We start from the raw sequence: 18,901 nt of genomic DNA, 5'->3' as shown, positions 1-18,901 counted from the left end.
ACTTAAGAAAAAAAATTATTAGTTTATCACCCTCGCCCGCATGTCTTTTATGGTAGTAAACAGATAAAAAATGGGCCTACTCTTACTTTCTTACGAACATCGCTGTCATACTATCTTATAGCGTAGGCTCACCCATGGTATTGTGTTAATATAAATTAAACTGGGGCCAGGCCTTGTAGGCTTACTTCTACTTTCTGGGCGTTAGCAACAGGGAGCATTTTTTATCACTTAATCTCCTTTGTTTGAACAAGCACCAGAAGTAAAGTCTGTCTAAATTTCTTGGTCCCTGCACCTTTTATAGTTTGTTTTTAAAAACAAAATTGAAAAGCTTGATAAAATCAATTATTTCAAGTGAGGGCTATCCTAGAATCCAGATTGTTGCATACGTCCACCACATGCATACAAATGATCATGGCACTACTAGTGGTAGTAATTTTCTCTTTTTAAACTACAAATTTTCAAATGAATGACAGTTTATTCATGGTTCATATGCCCAAAATGCACATCTGCGATTTATTGGGAGTTTGCAATGTATGCTTTATTATTGTCGTAGCTGCGGTAATTTCATTACATGATTTTGAGAAAACAACATAATGCAGTGGGCCAACGCCAAAGTCCATTTCTTAATTAAAGTGTGAAGTGACGCAAGGGTCCAGGGAAACTAATTGATAGAAACTCATCATTTGCATAATACCTCAGGTTTTACGTCCGAGAATGGTTTTTCTGAAAGGTGAGTTCTGCACAAACCACCTGTGGATACAATACCGGTAAAAACCCTATGTAATTTTTTTCCCGTTTTCGTCCGAACACACCCCTAAAACTTCCATTATGTTGAATATAAACATGTCTTTTGCCATCAGTTTGATACATAATTTAGCTCTCTATGACAAATGGTTAACAAGATAGCATTTTTTGTGATTTTTTTCCCAAAAATAAGTGAAAATCACTATTTTCTCATTATAACCTGTATGTGTGAAGGAAAATCAAAATTCTTTTTGATATATGTGTTTTGACAAAAATCTGAAGTATTTCAAATTAACATATTGGTAATTAATCAAAATAGAAATATGAAATTTTATGGAAAATATATGGAGTTTTTCCAAAAATAATTGCCAAAATGACATTTAGTGATAACCACTATTTAGTATGATCCCTCAGCTTTAAAATTAGCATAATTCCAATAATTTTGATGCCTGTTTTCTACTGCTGTGCCCTAAAATATAGATATTGGTCAAAAAGTAGTTCATCGACCTCTGACCTCAAAGCGCACCGCTCACAATACTTAAGACTTGGTGTTCCAGATGTACCACGGTATGTTCCACACAAAAATCATATTAAGACAAATGGTAAAATATTTGCACTAATTCGACTCATCTCTCAGACTACCAGTTGCACTCACTGTGGATAAGGAGTCAGACAACTATGCAGGTTAGCAATACAAATGTAGATATACTACGGTTTGAGTTCGAATGAATATGTTTATAAAATGTCTCATTCGATTCTATAAAATATAGAAAAAAATCATAAATACAATATTAAACAACATCTATACCTCAATAACCTTAATACACATAGACATAAACGTTAATGATAAATTTACTTAACACAACATATGGTAATTACCAAAACACAAAACTTGATCATCCCAATGGGGACATACAGTGGCGTATCTGGAGTCTTGAAATGGGGGCTGATGGGGAACAAGAAGGTGAAGTGGGGACTTGATATACAAGTAGGTGAGGGGTGCTAGATCACAAAATAAGGTAATTTGAGTGATTTTCAACTACAGTATTTCAGCGTGATTTTTAGGGGCGACTGAGGTGGCGTGAGTATTTTTTAGGGGTGTGCGCCTCTCCGTGATACCCCACTGGGGACAATATGTTTTTCTCTCAAACAATTATTATCATCTATATTTATCACCAGTGGAGGTGTGTCTCAATACCGAAGCTACTATCGTGTGCTTTTGGTTATTCAGAATTCTACAAAGAATGTTCGGATGTCTTGTGGAACAATCGTGAATGTAGTCCCTGTTAGAGCTCCCTCTACTTGATCTGAAAAAAAAAAATTTTACCATTTTATTTTGTTGAATTTTATATGATGAATTATATTAATCATTTTCATACATATACCAATATTGTCAAAAGTAGGCTCTAATAATACAGCTAACTGAAAAAGCCTACTAAATCATTTGTAGTTATTGCAATACTGTTTATAATCAGTGGCATAAAGTGTTAATTTATTTTCAGGGCAAAAACTGGAATCTAGAATCAAGGATGGGTTTCAGGTTGATGTTTACTACAGATTCAGTAGAAGAGTAATACTTATGTATAGACCTAGAGCTTAGTTAGCCTGGTCGGCCAATTTATATGCAGAGGGCTCCAACTGTTCTCAGGAACCAGGGCCCGCGAAACCTAGTTATGCTACTATTTATATCACTGTTATCATTATCTGTTATCCTTTATATTATCATCTTCATCATCATTAACATTACTATTTTACATAGTTTTAACTAGGTAAACTCAACCCTTTAATAAAACTCATAGACTATGATATACCTGGCCACCGCACAAAGCAATTTTTAATTTCTATTCATTTTGTTTACTAAGGGCCGGTTGCCTATAGTTTAAACAAAGTTCCTGTGTAAGGGAGGTTAGGAAGGTAATATTATTATCCATCACTTACATGGAGTATTAGTAGAGCCACATTCATCATTTGTGTTCCATTTCCAACGATTTAAATCTTTTTTCGACCAAAGTCCAGTTAAACTACGCTCATCAATAACTGATATCTTCCCAAATGTTGCCAGCAATTTCTATGAAAACAACTGATTTATTTAATACAAGATTTTATCTTCATGTACATGATTTTACAACTTCCATCATCATCACAATCTTTCTTCTTTATCATTTCCATCATCATCAGTATCATCATCTTCATCTATATCATAATCATTATTGACCCTGTTGTCATTGCCATCACCTTCACATCATCGCCGTCACCTTCACATCATCATCCCTTTGTCGTTGCCACCACCGCCACCATCATCATCCTCATCGTCGTCACCACCATCTCACTGGTTTTCTGTCTGATATCTCATCCAACTGAACTCATATAAAATGATGAAAAAGGATATAAGCAGCGCAATCTATCCTTCTTCGTTTTATAGAGGGCGATATAACATAATACATAGCAATTACCACCCCCATCCTTATAATTATCATCAGCATAAACCACCATCATTACCATTACATGACCATCACATATTCATTAGTTATGGGAGTACCTGGTTAATTCTTACCTGGGCATCTATGGCAACTGCCTTCGACATTGAAGGGTGTTCTCCCTTCGCATACAAATGATGGAACCGTACCATCAATCTTTTTGTATTCACTGTCAATTTCCATTTCTGTATTCCATCTGCGAGATACAAAAACAATTTATCATCTTAAATTTAAATAACAATGTATAATGTAATAATGTATTTTGCTATATATATTTGGTACTTTCTGAGACTATCTAAAAGGCATGTATTAACTAAAATTCTGTATGATTTAGGAGACTTTTGTTAGAGCTTCTTGTTACCATAACACATCCAGCACATCTGACTTTTGACCTGAGCACAGACAAAAGTCATTTGATTCCAAGAACATGTTGCTATTTAAACTGACCAAAGGCCTTTCTATTGTAAAAAATATAGCTTTGGTATACTAAAGAAAAGGCTCTCAGTTTCCCAAAGTAACAATATGCATTTTCAAATTCTATTTTAAGTTTCCTGCCTTTTCTAATGATGGTTTCTTTGACTTTTTCTATTTGTTTCAAGTGATTACTGTCGTAGTTCCAGCCCGGTGTCTTCAATGTTAACAAGTGAACATTAGCAGGAAGGTCTGCAGCAAGGGTGGAAAAACGAGTGTTGAACAGTTCACACCATTTGGTTATAAATGCATGAGTTGTCATATCTAGGATAATGAATAAAAAAAAATGTCATAGAATTTCATGTACAGTAAGACTTGCATGGTACCCATCACCAGAGCTGCCTTCTGGAAGACAATTTTTAATAAAGTAGTAAACACATGCAAAATATCATGAATTTGCAGGAAATGGGTTAGTTTCCCGGGTGATTTTTGGTTTCTCGCGAGAGTGTGGGAGGTCATCTCAATTTCCGGGAGACTCCTGCAGCATTTTCCCCTCTGTCAGACAGGCCTGGACCCCAGCAAATCGTCCGACAAATAATAATGTACCTATTCAACGTTTGCCAAACCCTAATACTGTGGTCTAAAAACAAAATTTGGGCCATACTAAGCCATAAAAACTCTCCCCACGAACCTTACCCAGGATTTCAATTCCAGGACCCAGACCAAAGATCTAGTAGGCCCTTGGGTCAAACCCCCCTGTAGGACATTTCAGACCCCCTATCAACAAATTTCTGGAGCCAACCACTGAATATGAACGTAATTACTTAAAATTGTAGGGGATCAAACCATTAGCTTCATAGTACAGTAGTTAGAAAATGTAGATAACAACAGCAGTACCTTTTCTGGAGTGAAAAAATCTAGCAGCAAGATCTTCTTGACTATAATCAACTGACATCACTAATGGTGGGTTCTCCAGTTGGAGTCTAGACTGGTGTTGGAGGAGACTCAAATGTGTCTTGTTGCCAAGTAAAAGCCAAAGCCTAGGCTGCACAACTGATGAATCATTCAGTGTCAGGTTGAAATTATGATCTTCAAATTCATTGTTCATCAGTCGACGATGTAGCATAATCTAGATTTAAAAACAGGTTGTTGACATCGTCAGCAAATAAAACACAGCTTGATTTTATTAGGAAAGTAAAAATAATTGATATTCAATGAGATTTTTTGACCTGTGATAACTAAAGTTTTAATGGCAAAAGGAGAGAATTTTGGTGCTTTATAGGAAAATCTCTCTTAACTCCCAACTATTTCAAATTAGGTTGTTATATAAAACAACAGACTAAAGAATAATTTTATACATTAACATGCAGGGATAATGAAATTTAAAATATACAAGTTTATGTCAAAACAACAATTTTTATAATACATTTTGCTTTACAGTAAATTCTAGTGTTTCAAGTGATCAATTTTAAACTAATAAACTTAATTGGTGACAATATTTAATAAGAACAGGGAATCATTCAACCTGCAATCAGTTTGAATGTGTCTGAAATGAGACATTTTGTTGTTTTTTTTCGCTGCGGAAAAGGGGCCCAAAGTTTTCGATCAATTTTCGTATGAGAATCAGACAATTTATCGGAAAGATCTCTGAACGTGAAAATAAATAACCTTTGACCGATTTTCAAATCATGGCCATGCCTAGTAGTTGGTAGGCTTAGGGGCCTACTGTAGGCCTACTATCAAACACTTCATTATAAAAAGTGAGTAAATTTTTCATGCTTATTAAATATAAAAAAAGCCTGAAAAGACTTGTGCTTGATGTCGAAGGCGCCTGGCTGGACGTTGTCCATCTATAACTATTGTTTATTGTGCTGTAAAGCACACTAAACAAAGCTAGCATTCTTTTTCATCTTCTTCTCAATCCCTATATAGAAGTACAATGAAACATCATTGCAACACAGTACATTTCCCAGAGCGAAATAATACAGCACGATTTCATTTTTTGGCCTAGGCCGATCCATCTCGCGCAAAAAAAGAGTCACCTGCTAGGTCAACAAAACGGATATCTTGGTGTTAAACACATTGCATTGTTGTCCATAATTTTGCATGATGGGATAAAATAACTGGACGGAATTTAAAGATAATTTATCAGAGAAATTGTAAGTGGTGCAGAAACAACCTAAAATATTTTCCCGAGCTCTCAACCCTACAAACTCACAATTTACCAAGGCAAACTACCACAAGCGAAAAAGCGAACAATGAGCACATAAAAATTTAACTGCGCATGCATGCAATTAAACGCTTTCGCCTCAGATGAATAAATTTGCCGGAGTGAAAAACGGCTTAACAATTTGTCTTGTGTTGCCTCATTACAGTTTTCAGGGGATCTCATCATTCAAAAGTTGCTTGTGGTGTCAGAAACTTTGCCCAGAGCCTCCTTATTCTCAGATAGTCAATTAATAAACATGATAAATAAGGTAATTAATAGTCATTACAGATGTTTAAAATTATTATGTATATTTTAATCATGGTAACATTTGCTGACCTCAATCTCACCATCACCAAGGCTGCTCACACCGTGTGTTCGTTCTGAGAGGGCGGTAAAACGGATGTCTGATTTCACATCTTCAATAAATGCAGTCGACACCATTGGATAATAGTTCTAGAACAAATTAACAGATGAAACAAATAAATTCAGACAAATAATTATAATTATTCTTGACACAAATGTTCTCATTGTAAAGTATAAAATGCAATAACATTTGTTAATACATGACTCAAGATGAATATGTAAATATGTGTACAACTCACTTCACAGGAAATTTTATTTAAATTTAACATCTTAAATTTAGACCAATGTATTACACTAAAAAGACAATCAGAAAAAGTGTATAGTTAGATTAATATTAATTAAAAATAATAATGATAATGGTATAATATAATAAAAATAATAAAAACAACAATAATTATTATTATAAATAATGACACTACTAGTAGTAACAATAGTAATAATAATAAAAATAAAGTTAATTATAATGACAAAAATGAGACTGATGTTTGACTAAATCTGTTCTGTTTACAGGCTTGCTTTTGTTATTTGAACGAATGGAAATAAATATTTGATTTGATTTGACTGTTCATTTCAAAGTAATTTAAGTTATCTTTTCTATGTCTATGATCAGCTATTCCATACCTTTTGTTATCATCACCACAGCTTCATATGACAGCACCATGTACGTGATGGTAGCAGTCTCAGACTCATAAAAGGTTACATAGTAATAAAGATCTTAAAATGAATACCTGCGCAATTGGTTCTGACACATTGTAGCGAGGTGGTCGCTTCATCATCTGATATGCATTCTCATCAGTGTACAGAGTACGACCATTGTGGACACTAGTAGTAAACCTTTCCAAGTATAGAGTATTAGATTATCTCATGAATAAGATAAATATGATAATTATGTCATGAAATATGCAAATTAGTTTTCTAAAAAACATTGTCATCGTTGAATAAGATACCGTTAAGCCCTGTCCAGAATAATAAACAATTAGTAGAGCTGCATGTAATGTACACTAGCGGAAAATTATTATACGAATGTTACATTTTTGAATGCATTAAATCTAACCTAAGTATAATGTTTCGCTAGTGCATGATACATGCAGCTCTACTAATTGCTTTATAAGTCAATTGCCCGTCTTTTAATGTTAATTTTGATAAACAACTGTTGCAGCAGTCATCGGCTGTTATGCTGATATGATTCGTATAATGTGGGCGTATTTGCATTTAGCTGTGTGTATGCTGACTTGTGCTCCTGCAGTATGTGTTAACTCACAGACATTGCACATCAGCAGTACAGTACGGATATTGACTATTGCAATTTGTATTAAGTTAGGAAAACTTGTTTGCAATGCTATTTTGATAGACATTCGTCAAAGAAATAAACATTTCTTAAAGCATTAAAGTGCAATGTTTTTATATGTAAGCTAGGCTATGGCCTGGTCTGAAGTCGCTTCATCATCTGATATGCATTCTCATCAGTGTACAGAGTACGACCATTGTGGACACTAGTAGTAAACCTTTCCAAGTATAGAGTATTAGATTATCTCATGAATAAGATAAATATGATAATTATGTCATGAAATATGCAAATTAGTTTTCTAAAAAACATTGTCATCGTTGAATAAGATACCGTTAAGCCCTGTCCAGAATAATAAACAATTAGTAGAGCTGCATGTAATGTACACTAGCGGAAAATTATTATACGAATGTTACATTTTTGAATGCATTAAATCTAACCTAAGTATAATGTTTCGCTAGTGCATGATACATGCAGCTCTACTAATTGCTTTATAAGTCAATTGCCCGTCTTTTAATGTTAATTTTGATAAACAACTGTTGCAGCAGTCATAGGCTGTTATGCTGATATGATTCGTATAATGTGGGCGTATTTGCATTTAGCTGTGTGTATGCTGACTTGTGCTCCTGCAGTATGTGTTAACTCACAGAGCTAGCGACATTGCACATCAGCAGTACAGTACGGATATTGACTATTGCAATTTGTATTAAGTTAGAAGAACTTGTTTGCAATGCTATTTTGATAGACATTCGTCAAAGAAATAAACATTTCTTAAAGCATTAAAGTGCAATGTTTTTATACGTAAGCTAGGCTATAGCCTGGTCTGCATCTAATTTCGTTCCTGAGCCTTTAAAATATGTCTAGAATATCCCTATTAAACGTTCAGTTTGTTTAGTTTATGGTCCATTGATTAAAGGAATTCCTTAATTGTTCGTACTTAATGTTCAATTTGAAGAAACTTTCTTCGTGTTCTAATTAACCTTGTTTCATGAAAGTAATTTTCAATTAGGTATTTTTTTTGCACACGAACCTAAAAAAAAATCAAGCCAAGCTATGTGAATTATTATTGTACTGTGGGGAATAGGCAAATAACATTGGGAGTTGCAGTGATGACATCAAAATTGACGTATAACAAATTTTATTTGACAAAAACATGTGACACTATGGACACTAGTAATAAACCTGTACAAGAAATTTACGAGGACCATTAGATTATCTCATGAATATGATAATTACAATAATTATGTTATGAATAATATGCAGATCAGTCCTCTAAAAAACACTGTCATTGTTTAATAAGGTACTGTCCAGAATATTAAATTTTGATCAGAAAATTTGATAATCAGGACGGAGATTTATGTCTTAATGAAACAAATAACCTTTCCTACCTTGTAACAAGTTCCTTGTTCATCAGAAGTGGTCCCACCTTCAAGTCCATTTCAAGGCGGTTACAAATTAGGTTGTCATAGTGATCAGGAATTGTATATAGACGGAGAGTCACCATATATCTTGGTTTATCTTCAGAAAGGCTGGAAAAAATACAAAATTAACAGTAAATAAGAAATGGTAATAATGAAAATGGGCATATTGAAAATATTTGTTGAATACTGAAAAATAAACTTACTTGTAAAAGCTTTGTCGAATTTCGTGAACTAATGCGCCATTGAGAATATCCAACACAACCTTTTGACCTACAACCTGGGCATTTCCTTTTGGTCGGAATATGTAGTTGTTAGAAACCTGTCCATTGGCAACATCAGTATGAGAATCATATTCCATGAAGATATTCTGAAATTTCATTTGTTTTCCAGATTCTCTAAATAGGGAAGAAAAAATTAATTAGAGCATATTAAAAAAATTAAGGCCATTTTTTTTTGTAATGATTTCCAATCAAACATCACAACTGACTAATGAGAACAGGCGCGTGTCCCACAAAGCACATGTGTTTTCGCACATGTTTTTACACTGTCAATTTGTGGGACTGTAAAAAAATATCCAAGGAGTGGGGCTTTGCTAAAAAGTCCATAAGGTGCCATTTTAAGTGTTAGTTACAGTATACAAAAACATATTTGTGTGCTTATGTCTGTTCCAAACTGATGGTAAGAGGGTGTTATCTAACTAACTGTTAAGTTACCTAAATGCTCACCCTGGCTGCGTTTGTGTGAGGGTCTGTGTGAATTATTGAGATGCAATAGGTCATTAGTAAAGAACAGTCTGGTTGTCTAAAGAATGTATACAATATTCTACACCAAGACCAGCCCTAACGATAGGATACACAGGAAAAGAAGACTGCAAATAAACCCACCACATTGTGGCGTAACAACTCTTACTTCAGTGTTATAGACTCCAGAAGGTTGGTTGATTTATCAACTGTAATCTTGTAGCATTGGTTGCTAATAGCAACAAATGTCTTGCCCGCATGGTTACTTCTTCCTTTTGATTTTTTTGTCGGCTTCAACTTACGATAGGCTATAGATGAAGTCACATGTGATTGATGTGTGTGGTGGTTGCTATGGTAACCATTTCCAATAAAGTAAGTTGTATAGCCCATTGCTGGTACATCAGCAAAGAAGAACAACTGATAGTGATCATCCTTGTTGAAAGGGGGTACTATCTATAGAAGAAAAAAATGCATTTAAATATAAGTAAGAAAGAGAATAACGAAAAAGATAAACAAAAAGGATAAAAAATATATATATTTTGAGGACCTAGGCATATATAAACATATGTACCATTTTGATCAGGCATCCAGGCTCTGGTATGATTGTTCTTGTGTTAAGGTCAGATAGAATTATGTGTATTGAACTGTATGTTAAGACTTGCGGTTTACTTATATCTAAGATTCATGCAAAAGGAAAAAAAAAATTTTGAATTTTTTGTTGTGATCAGAAGAACGATATTAATCATCATCATTTGCATGAAAACAAACATCAAGTTTATGAATACGAATAAAAAACAAAACAAAACAAAAACAAACTTAACAATGCTTGACAGCCAAAGAAAAGTCATGCCATGATTATGATTATATGAGTCAGTAACTGATGTTGTTTATACCACCATATGAGTGGTTTAAATATGCTTGTCTGATTGTAAATTATCTTTTATTACAACGACTATGTAAGAGGACATCCATTGGTATATGTCTCTGACGGAATATCTGATATGTAAAACATATGTTATGGATAAATAAAAGTTGTAAATGTATCACAAAAGAGAGAGAGAAAAAAAAAGATGATGATGTTGATGATGCTGTAAATGATGCTAATGATGTTTTTAATGATAATGTTGAATGACAATGATGAAGAGGATAATGATGATGATGATGATGATGGTGATGATGATGGAATGATGATGCAATGATGACAATGATAATATTCACTATAATATTATGATGATGATTAAGATGATGATGATGATGACATAATGATGATACAATGATGATGATGATGATGATGATACTACTGCTGATCATGTTGACAATAATTATAAAATCAAAATTACAGTAATACACATATCAGTAATATATAATATAATTAAAAATACAAATAGGCATACAAAATTTAAGGAAACTACTAATTAATAATAATATTACTGAAAAAATATAAATTATGAAGAACAATCAGTTACACACACCTGAGCAGGAACCCTTTTACCATCTGCATCCTTGACAGAGATATTCTTGCCTGTAACGTTCAGCCTGATGGTTCTGTTCATTGACCAGCCAAGGGGATTGTAAACTATGATGGGCACCGGTTTTGTAGAATCCTTTAATACTTGAAGTGCACCTATGGATAAAATAAATATTTTCCACAAAGCTCAGCTAAATATAGTTGATTAACCGACCTTAAATGTTTGCACATTCTAATCAGAAGATGGTGGTGAACATACATGCAGTTTAAATGCAAAATTTGAAGGATGATGATGCACATTCATCAAGAGCAAACTCTTCTTTTGCCATGGCCATGCACCTTGTGAGACAACAACCTTGTGAGGCCAGCTGAGCTGAGAATTTTATCAAGTGTGGTTTGGATTTAAGCAAACTCCCTGGATAAGCAGTAGAAACCTTGTTATGATATTGAATGAGCCAACTACGGTACATTTCCACAATCATTATAATTGAAAAATGCATCAAGTGTATACATAATAAAAATGATATACATCATACAGTGTATCCTGTCAGTAAGTCTCTTAATGAGGCTTAAGCTTGGTTTCCATACAATCGCTACACGCAGTCACCGACAGCTTTCAGTGCTGCTGATTGGTCAGTCGAATCGGGGAGCCTTCCCGTTTGTGTGCTACACAGTACGACTGCACTGAAAACACTGCAGCAACAATGTTGCGATTTTAAGGAAACCAGGCTTCAGTATTTTGTATTTTTATATTTTACCACTTATGGCCTTGCACGGCCTTGATGAAAAACACCCTTGGGTGATCAAGTTTTTCCGTGTTTAAATAAATAAATTATTATTATTATTATTACAGAAAGGCCAACCACCAAGTTATTCACACCAGTTTCTTTAATAAGGAGCTTTCGATTTGTGCGACGACACGACGCTAGAACGGAATCACTCATGCATGTCCGTCCTACCTGGCGTCCTACTTCTCTGCATACATAGATTTGGCCGAAATTTGTTCCAGAATCTGCTCGACGAGGTGACCTTAACGTTCTCGCATATGACTTTTAGTGATGTCATTACGTTCTACGTCCTACCGTCGTCGTGCAATCAAAAGCTCCCTAATACGGACAAAATATTAAATTAAATACCACTGTTTTTATTTCCAAGGACATGAACTTTAAACTTGACTTCCTGTTTAGCATTCCTACTGATCAACCCTTCAATCATTTCTTCAACTGCATCTCTGACACCATCAGCTGATGAGCTCAAATGTGACACATACATATCACGTACAACAGGTGACTCAGTTCCAGTCACCCCATCATGGTGTTGAACCTAAAAAAAATGCATAGCATTACAATTCAGTTATTAAAATAGATGATGGGCTATTAGTATGGACAAATTTAAATTCAAATGAATTATTATAAAAATAACAGCACAAAAAAAAACAAACTGGGCCTCTATCCCACTTGAGAAAGTACATAGATAAAGTGCAGCATAGGTAAGAATGCTATTGAGTTTTGATATGCGACGAAGTAGAACGTGGAATGTAATGATGTCATGTTAATTTAATTGCGCATGTCTAAATGTTGTCACGTTAATTTAACTATGCATGTCTGAAAGGTTATCGGCCGAATCTACGTTCAGGCCAAAAAGAGGAATGTACTGTATTAAATATTGGTGCATCAGTAGCTTTGCCTTTGTAACACATCCGAGTACGCCCCGTAAGAAATTGAAATTAATTTAAAACAGAATGTAGAATGCATGCGACAACAGTCACAGATGAGTGAATCCATTCTATGCTTCTATTCTATATGTTCTCAACCAATAGCTCCCTAATCTACACAACCTGGCCACAATGCATTGAAAACTTCACAAGGAGTATGACACAGGAAGAGCACGCAACTTTACCTATGGAAAAATTACTAAATTATTTACAAAAACTTAAGCTTGAGAAAGTAAAGAATAGATAAAATCAAGATGTCGTACCTCTGCAGATGCCCATCGAAGTGCTTTCAACTTTTTGAGTGCGACTGTCTCATTTATTGTTGTGGTGACATTTGGTAAGTGAGTGTACATTGAAAAGAGGCATTCTCCTGCATGTAGCAGTGATTGGCTATGCCTTGCCAAGCCCTTGAGAAAGTTTCTGGATGTGTAGAAACCTGTCCAAGCTTCATGAGGTCCTACAATGCCAATGATATTAACAATAACAACAATAATCAATTCAATTTAATCATTAAAACAATAATATAGTAGCAATATTTTATAACCAGAGACTATTCATGATGATGATGTTGTTGTAGATGATGTATTTAATGATGATGATGATGATGATGATGATGATAACGATGATGATGATAATGATGAGAAAGTTGATGACGATGCAATGATGACAATGATAATGTTCACTATATTATACTGATTATGATGATAACATAATGATGATACAATGATGATAATGATGATACTAATGCTGATCATGTCGATTATAATAATTATAAAACTACAGTAATATACATAATTGTAATAATAATAATAATAAAAATAATAAAATTGAAAATTATGTAAAATAAACCAACAGCAAGTAAAAGGAATCTACAAAATTCTGCATTCACCTGAGGAATAAGGTACAAAGTCACCATCACTCTTCACATCCCATGATACATTAGTAGCATGAAGAGCTTCAAAGTACTCCCCCAACGTTGCGTATTTAACAGAAACACCGTAGTCAGTTGAGGCCTCTTGAATGTAGGCTAGCAGCTTGTCCATATTCTTAAACTGTATGGTAGCATTAAAGAACTGTTTATCACACCCCTAGAATGAAAAGTGGGAAAATAAAAACTTTTCAAAGTTTGTTTACAACTAAACCTTTACTATTTTATTTAATTTGTAGGTACACACGGACTGGCCTGGTACTGGTACAAGCATTTATAATGCGCCTCTTCCTTGAGGTTATAAAGTGCACTTCTGGTATTAAATCAGCGCAGGAGCAGCAACCCCACCATGTAGCCATTTATACTCCTGGGTGGAGAGAAGCAATGCAGATAAAGTGCCTTGCTCAAGGACACAAGCAAAATGCACAGCGAGGGATTGAAACCAAGACCTCAAGTTTGGGAAACCAAATCGTTCCCGCTGCCCCAAACCGCTTCCACATATCATAGAATGATGTTTTTTTTCTATTTTCTTCAGTTCAAAAATAACATTTTCTTGTTCTCAGATTGACACATGAGGTATCCCTTATATTTCACAGTTGATATGATTTGGTTCTTTCCAGCCTATTGTACAAAGAATGTACTGAACACAGGAACAACCCAATTGCATTGATTTAGAACAGATTAACTTGACAGCAATGTTTTCTGAAAGGCTGTTTCTTTGATTCCTGCAGCAGATATGTTTTCTTTATATTCTACCAATATTACTTAATATTACTTTTAATTTCATTGCTTCGTAAACAAAAAAAAAATGAGTTGCTTCAATCTCTCCATTATAAAAATGTGTAATATGTGAACAATTTGTGTGATGAGTCCATATATGGGAATGATATTATGTCATATTACATATCACATTTTTTTCAGACAAAAGTTGATAGTGTTAAGAGCAAATTTTAAAGGACATTTTACTTTAAAATATCTCAAGTAAACGTGACCGGCTCTGGCAAAACCAGCCATTTGTATGAAAAATTTAAAATTGAGTTTTTGGTGTTAAAACAGTGTTGGTGTTAAAACAGTGTATATTTGATGGAAATTGGTTGAGTACAGTATTAGCAAAATTATGAATATTTAATTCTTTGGATATCACAGCCATTTAATTTTTGAGAAAACAGCTTCCAAAGATTCCAAAATTCAATTTTTTACTATTAAGATTTGCATTTAAAAAAAATAATTTTAATATACTTTTCAGTAAGATTTAGTGACTGATATTTTGCAGAAATGTTCTTCAATATATGAGGCATGTCGTGGCGAAATGGTTAGGTTGTCGCACAGTCCAGTATTGAGTAAATGAGCTATAAAATATTGGAGCTCAAAAAATTGTCTAAAAAATCCAAATTTGTTTTTCACTATAGATCTAAAATTTAATGTCTTATTAATCCTGTCCCAATGTATTTGTTCTGAAGGTGGTCAACAAATTGTTTATTTAACGTTATTTTGATAGTTCATTCTATTAAACAATGTATGCACAAATAACTTTGAAAGGCAATTAACCAAATAATGTTTATCTGGACTCTAAAGAGTACTGCACTTTCACTTTCCATTAACTTAGGCTTGAAATGTCCAATTTCAATGAATGACCCCTCATTTCAAAGATCACATACTCAGGTATCTGAAAATACCAATAACTTGAATTTCAATTTTTGCTACAACTTAGCCATTTTGCCACAACATGTCTCATATCTTTTTTTATAAAATGCAAAAACATGAACATTTTCAATATTCTGATTCTCAAAACATTTTGGGTGCTTAAAGGAAATAAAAAATTGTGACAAATGGCGAGTTTTACCAGAGCCAGTCTCAAATATTCTAAAACAAAGAATATAAACACACATCACAGGTTCATACCCATGGCCAGAGGACATTATTTGTTTTGAACCATGCTGCTCTCTGTTTGATATTTCCAACCATTACATCAGCATATTGTTTCAGGTTGTCTTCAGTGACAGGTAAGCTCATATTGGGGTATATACCATCGCTGGGTGGGTCAGGGAACACTGCAATGCCATTCCAATAAAATCCAGATCTGTAAAATGAATACTGGTATACATTAAAAAAAATATTTAAATAATAAACATTAATAACACTTCGGGTAATATACTTTTAACTATGTTTGTCTGTCACGGTGGGGCTGATGGGAAGAAAGGGAATTAATGTGGAAGTTAGAGGGCAAGTTGAGCTGGAAAAGTCAGCCATCTGAATATTTCAAACTTTTTTTAAATATTTTTTCTTGGTTCTATTGAATCATAATGTCTTGCATAACCTTCTAATGATTTTTTTTTTATAGTCTCTTATATCATGCATTATCTGTTGCACATAATTCCCTACAGTACATTTTCCATGAAAAGAGCTACAGTAATTTGGCCATTCGCAATCAGGCTGCATTTTAATGTCAACTACTTGAATGGATAAATTACTATCATGACTTTGAACTACTATCCCAGTAACAGAATCTCTTATATTAGTAATTTGCATACATCATATATCAAGCTCATAAAAGTTGGTTCAGCCCTGTGAATGTAGGATTAAACCATGGATAAAAGTTATAAATATTTCAGCTGCTCCAAATTTCTTTCCTATTCTTATTTCATCATGCTTCTTCCATATTTTTGTTACATTTAATCAATTTTTCTAAATACATATTTATTCACATAACATTTATATAAATATATTATTTTGATACATATTTACATAATTTTAACTGGACTCTAGAACTATAGGTTGTGTATACATTGTGTCTGTATTTAACATATTTCAATCTTTTTGTTTTACTAAAATATTATCAAATATTATTATGAACTTTAACGATTACATTATTTCATATAATATATTTTTCAAATAAATATCTAAACAATTTTGATTAATTAAATATAAACTCTAAAAGTAAACTTATGTAGATTAAATCAATAAAAATGGAATATTATTAATCCTTATCTATTTATTAACAAGAATAACATTTTCAATCTTCTAATCAAATTTATATATAGCCAGAGTTAGTTTCGACCTAGGCAAACCTTGCTAAAATAAAAACTTTCTCCATCAAAAGGCTTTTTCTATGAATGGAATGACTGGTCCTGTTCGAAACATGAACTCCTGTAGACCCAACCCAATATTGTACGACTTTTTCCAGCACATTCAATAACAATAAATCTGTGTTGAGCTAACCATGGACAAAGAAAACTAATTTAATTTAATAATTGAATTACTTTTTTGTTTATTTCAATTTAGATTTTTTTTTTTTTTTTTGGGGGGGGGGGGAGAATTGTTAAACAACTGGCCTTTCTTCCAAACTACTCTAGGTAAGGTAAAGATAGTCCTGTATTCATTACTGAATGTAGGGGAATGAGCTGTTCGCCCATCATACTAAGCTTCGGTATTGTGTGGAGGCTGACCATTCCTTTAAATGCTGCCTTTTCCTCCCCAGTAGAGAACCAACGGTTAACCATTTATACTTCTGGGTGAAGAGAGACAAAAGTAGGTAAAGTGCCTTGCCCAAGAACACAAGAATGAAAATGAAATGCACAGTGAAGGTTCGAACCCCGACCTCGAGAGAGAGAGAGACCGAAACGCGACCACTGCGAGTGACTGACTGAAACGCTAATACACCTAAATAATACTGCTCCTTTATTCTTTCCCTGACCCTTAAACTTTTAGTTAGCAGTCAGTTGTGGACAAGCTCATAACTTGCTTCTCCCCTAAGGGTCTCTTCATGACTGAGCTACCCGTTAAACTGGTACCAGCTACTCTGTATGTCCACAACAGGGGCTGTATATGGACCAGTACACCTTTAAAGTGCACATGAGCCAAATTGTGTACACTGGGCCTATGGTTTATAGTCCTTATCCGAGAAGGGTGTGTCTAAGGCATAGTACCGCATATACAAACCTGTTTGAAAAGGGGAGATCTGATGGAACACAATAGCTATAGCTATCCATAACATGAGTGAATATTTCTCTTGAGGCTCCAAATGATTTTGTACTCTGCCAAACAAACTGAAGGCCCTGTATAATACAGATATATAGAAATTAATAAGACAAAAGTTCAAAGGATAATCCTATCTTTCAAACACTGAGATGCAATGTGTGACAGCAAGTCATGAGAAATTGCTGATTTTTTACATTTTAAACAAAAATATAATTTATGAATATGCGAAATTTATGAAGCTGAAAGATTGCTCATATAAAAATGGTCTAATATAAAATTTCCTGCTATCAAAATAATGAGTAATTTTACTCATAAACCATAAATTAAAAATAACAAAAAACATTAACAAAAGTAATAATAAAAATAAATATAATAATGATATTATTATACATTGCAATTTTATATCAGAAATGCTAAGAAATAACATTAATATGCAGATTTAGCAACCTTATGAAAACAATAACAAATACATCCTCTTCATTATCATCATTTGTGCCTAAAATATTCTTGACAATACAGATACAAGCTGAAAATGATTGTTCATTCATGTAAATGGCATGAGTGGCCTAGTGACAGATAGGGATGGATTGACTATACATTTGATGGGGAAAAAAAATTTGTTATCGTTATTGTAAGCTTGCGAAACCCTCTAATATTTAGTAAAAATGAAAATGATTTATATTTATTCTAATTTTATGTAAAGCAATTAGCTATAACAATAATAATAATGATAGAATAATACTATAAATATTACATATCATACAGTATAACAATAATACTAATAAAATATAATAGTGATTATATCATTATTTTATAGCATTCATATATCATCTTATTGCTTATTAAATTCTTACTTTGTTTTTCATCATTGCCTCCTTTTTATCATAATCTATTCGTGATGTAAGATGTGCATTAAATCCAGCCAACGAGAATAATGTTGCCATAGAGGCAGTTGCTCCAAATGGGTCAACATGCCACGAGAACTGAGGTCGAACTCCAAAAGTTTCATAGATAAAAGCATGGCCCTCTGTGTGTTTAGAAATTAATCTACAAAAATGTTAAAGATAGTTTCTATTTCCCCCAGTATTTAAATACTTAATAATTTGTATCTCATTGACCATTACAGAGAGTGGCATATCTAGAAGTCATTAAATGGGGATGCT

At 33.6% G+C, this 18,901-nt stretch overlaps 1 protein-coding gene across 3 annotated transcripts in view; it reads right to left on the bottom strand.

Annotated features, from left to right (window-relative positions):
- Nucleotides 1–484: 484 nt before the first annotated feature.
- The window catches only part of LOC117118815 (epididymis-specific alpha-mannosidase-like), a 21,179-nt gene continuing 2,762 nt past the window's right edge, over nucleotides 485–18,901 (bottom strand). Inside the window, exons 4-20 of one of the 3 annotated variants that reach the window (XM_033263523.1) lie at nucleotides 18,593–18,765; nucleotides 17,700–17,815; nucleotides 15,663–15,840; nucleotides 13,722–13,920; nucleotides 13,096–13,289; nucleotides 12,255–12,441; nucleotides 11,123–11,274; nucleotides 9,820–10,103; nucleotides 9,114–9,305; nucleotides 8,878–9,018; nucleotides 6,933–7,038; nucleotides 6,178–6,294; nucleotides 4,530–4,761; nucleotides 3,777–3,956; nucleotides 3,299–3,417; nucleotides 2,683–2,812; nucleotides 485–2,051 (exon numbers count right to left, since the gene is read on the bottom strand). In XM_033263523.1, coding sequence (XP_033119414.1) covers nucleotides 1,972–2,051; nucleotides 2,683–2,812; nucleotides 3,299–3,417; nucleotides 3,777–3,956; nucleotides 4,530–4,761; nucleotides 6,178–6,294; nucleotides 6,933–7,038; nucleotides 8,878–9,018; nucleotides 9,114–9,305; nucleotides 9,820–10,103; nucleotides 11,123–11,274; nucleotides 12,255–12,441; nucleotides 13,096–13,289; nucleotides 13,722–13,920; nucleotides 15,663–15,840; nucleotides 17,700–17,815; nucleotides 18,593–18,765 — 2,780 coding nt within the window. In that variant the 3' untranslated portion in view covers nucleotides 485–1,971. The remainder of the gene's footprint in view (nucleotides 2,052–2,682; nucleotides 2,813–3,298; nucleotides 3,418–3,776; nucleotides 3,957–4,529; nucleotides 4,762–6,177; nucleotides 6,295–6,932; nucleotides 7,039–8,877; nucleotides 9,019–9,113; nucleotides 9,306–9,819; nucleotides 10,104–11,122; nucleotides 11,275–12,254; nucleotides 12,442–13,095; nucleotides 13,290–13,721; nucleotides 13,921–15,662; nucleotides 15,841–17,699; nucleotides 17,816–18,592; nucleotides 18,766–18,901) is intronic. The other 2 variants (XM_033263524.1, XM_033263525.1) reach the window with 2 other exon arrangements.

The sequence above is a fragment of the Anneissia japonica genome, unplaced genomic scaffold (assembly GCF_011630105.1).
Source record: "Anneissia japonica isolate Jap-2015-1 unplaced genomic scaffold, ASM1163010v1 scaffold737_len1565949_cov176, whole genome shotgun sequence".
NCBI classification, from domain to species: Eukaryota; Metazoa; Echinodermata; class Crinoidea; order Comatulida; family Comatulidae; genus Anneissia; species Anneissia japonica.
The sequence above is the reverse complement of the archived record's forward strand: the minus strand, read 5'-3'. Positions and strand labels throughout refer to the sequence as shown.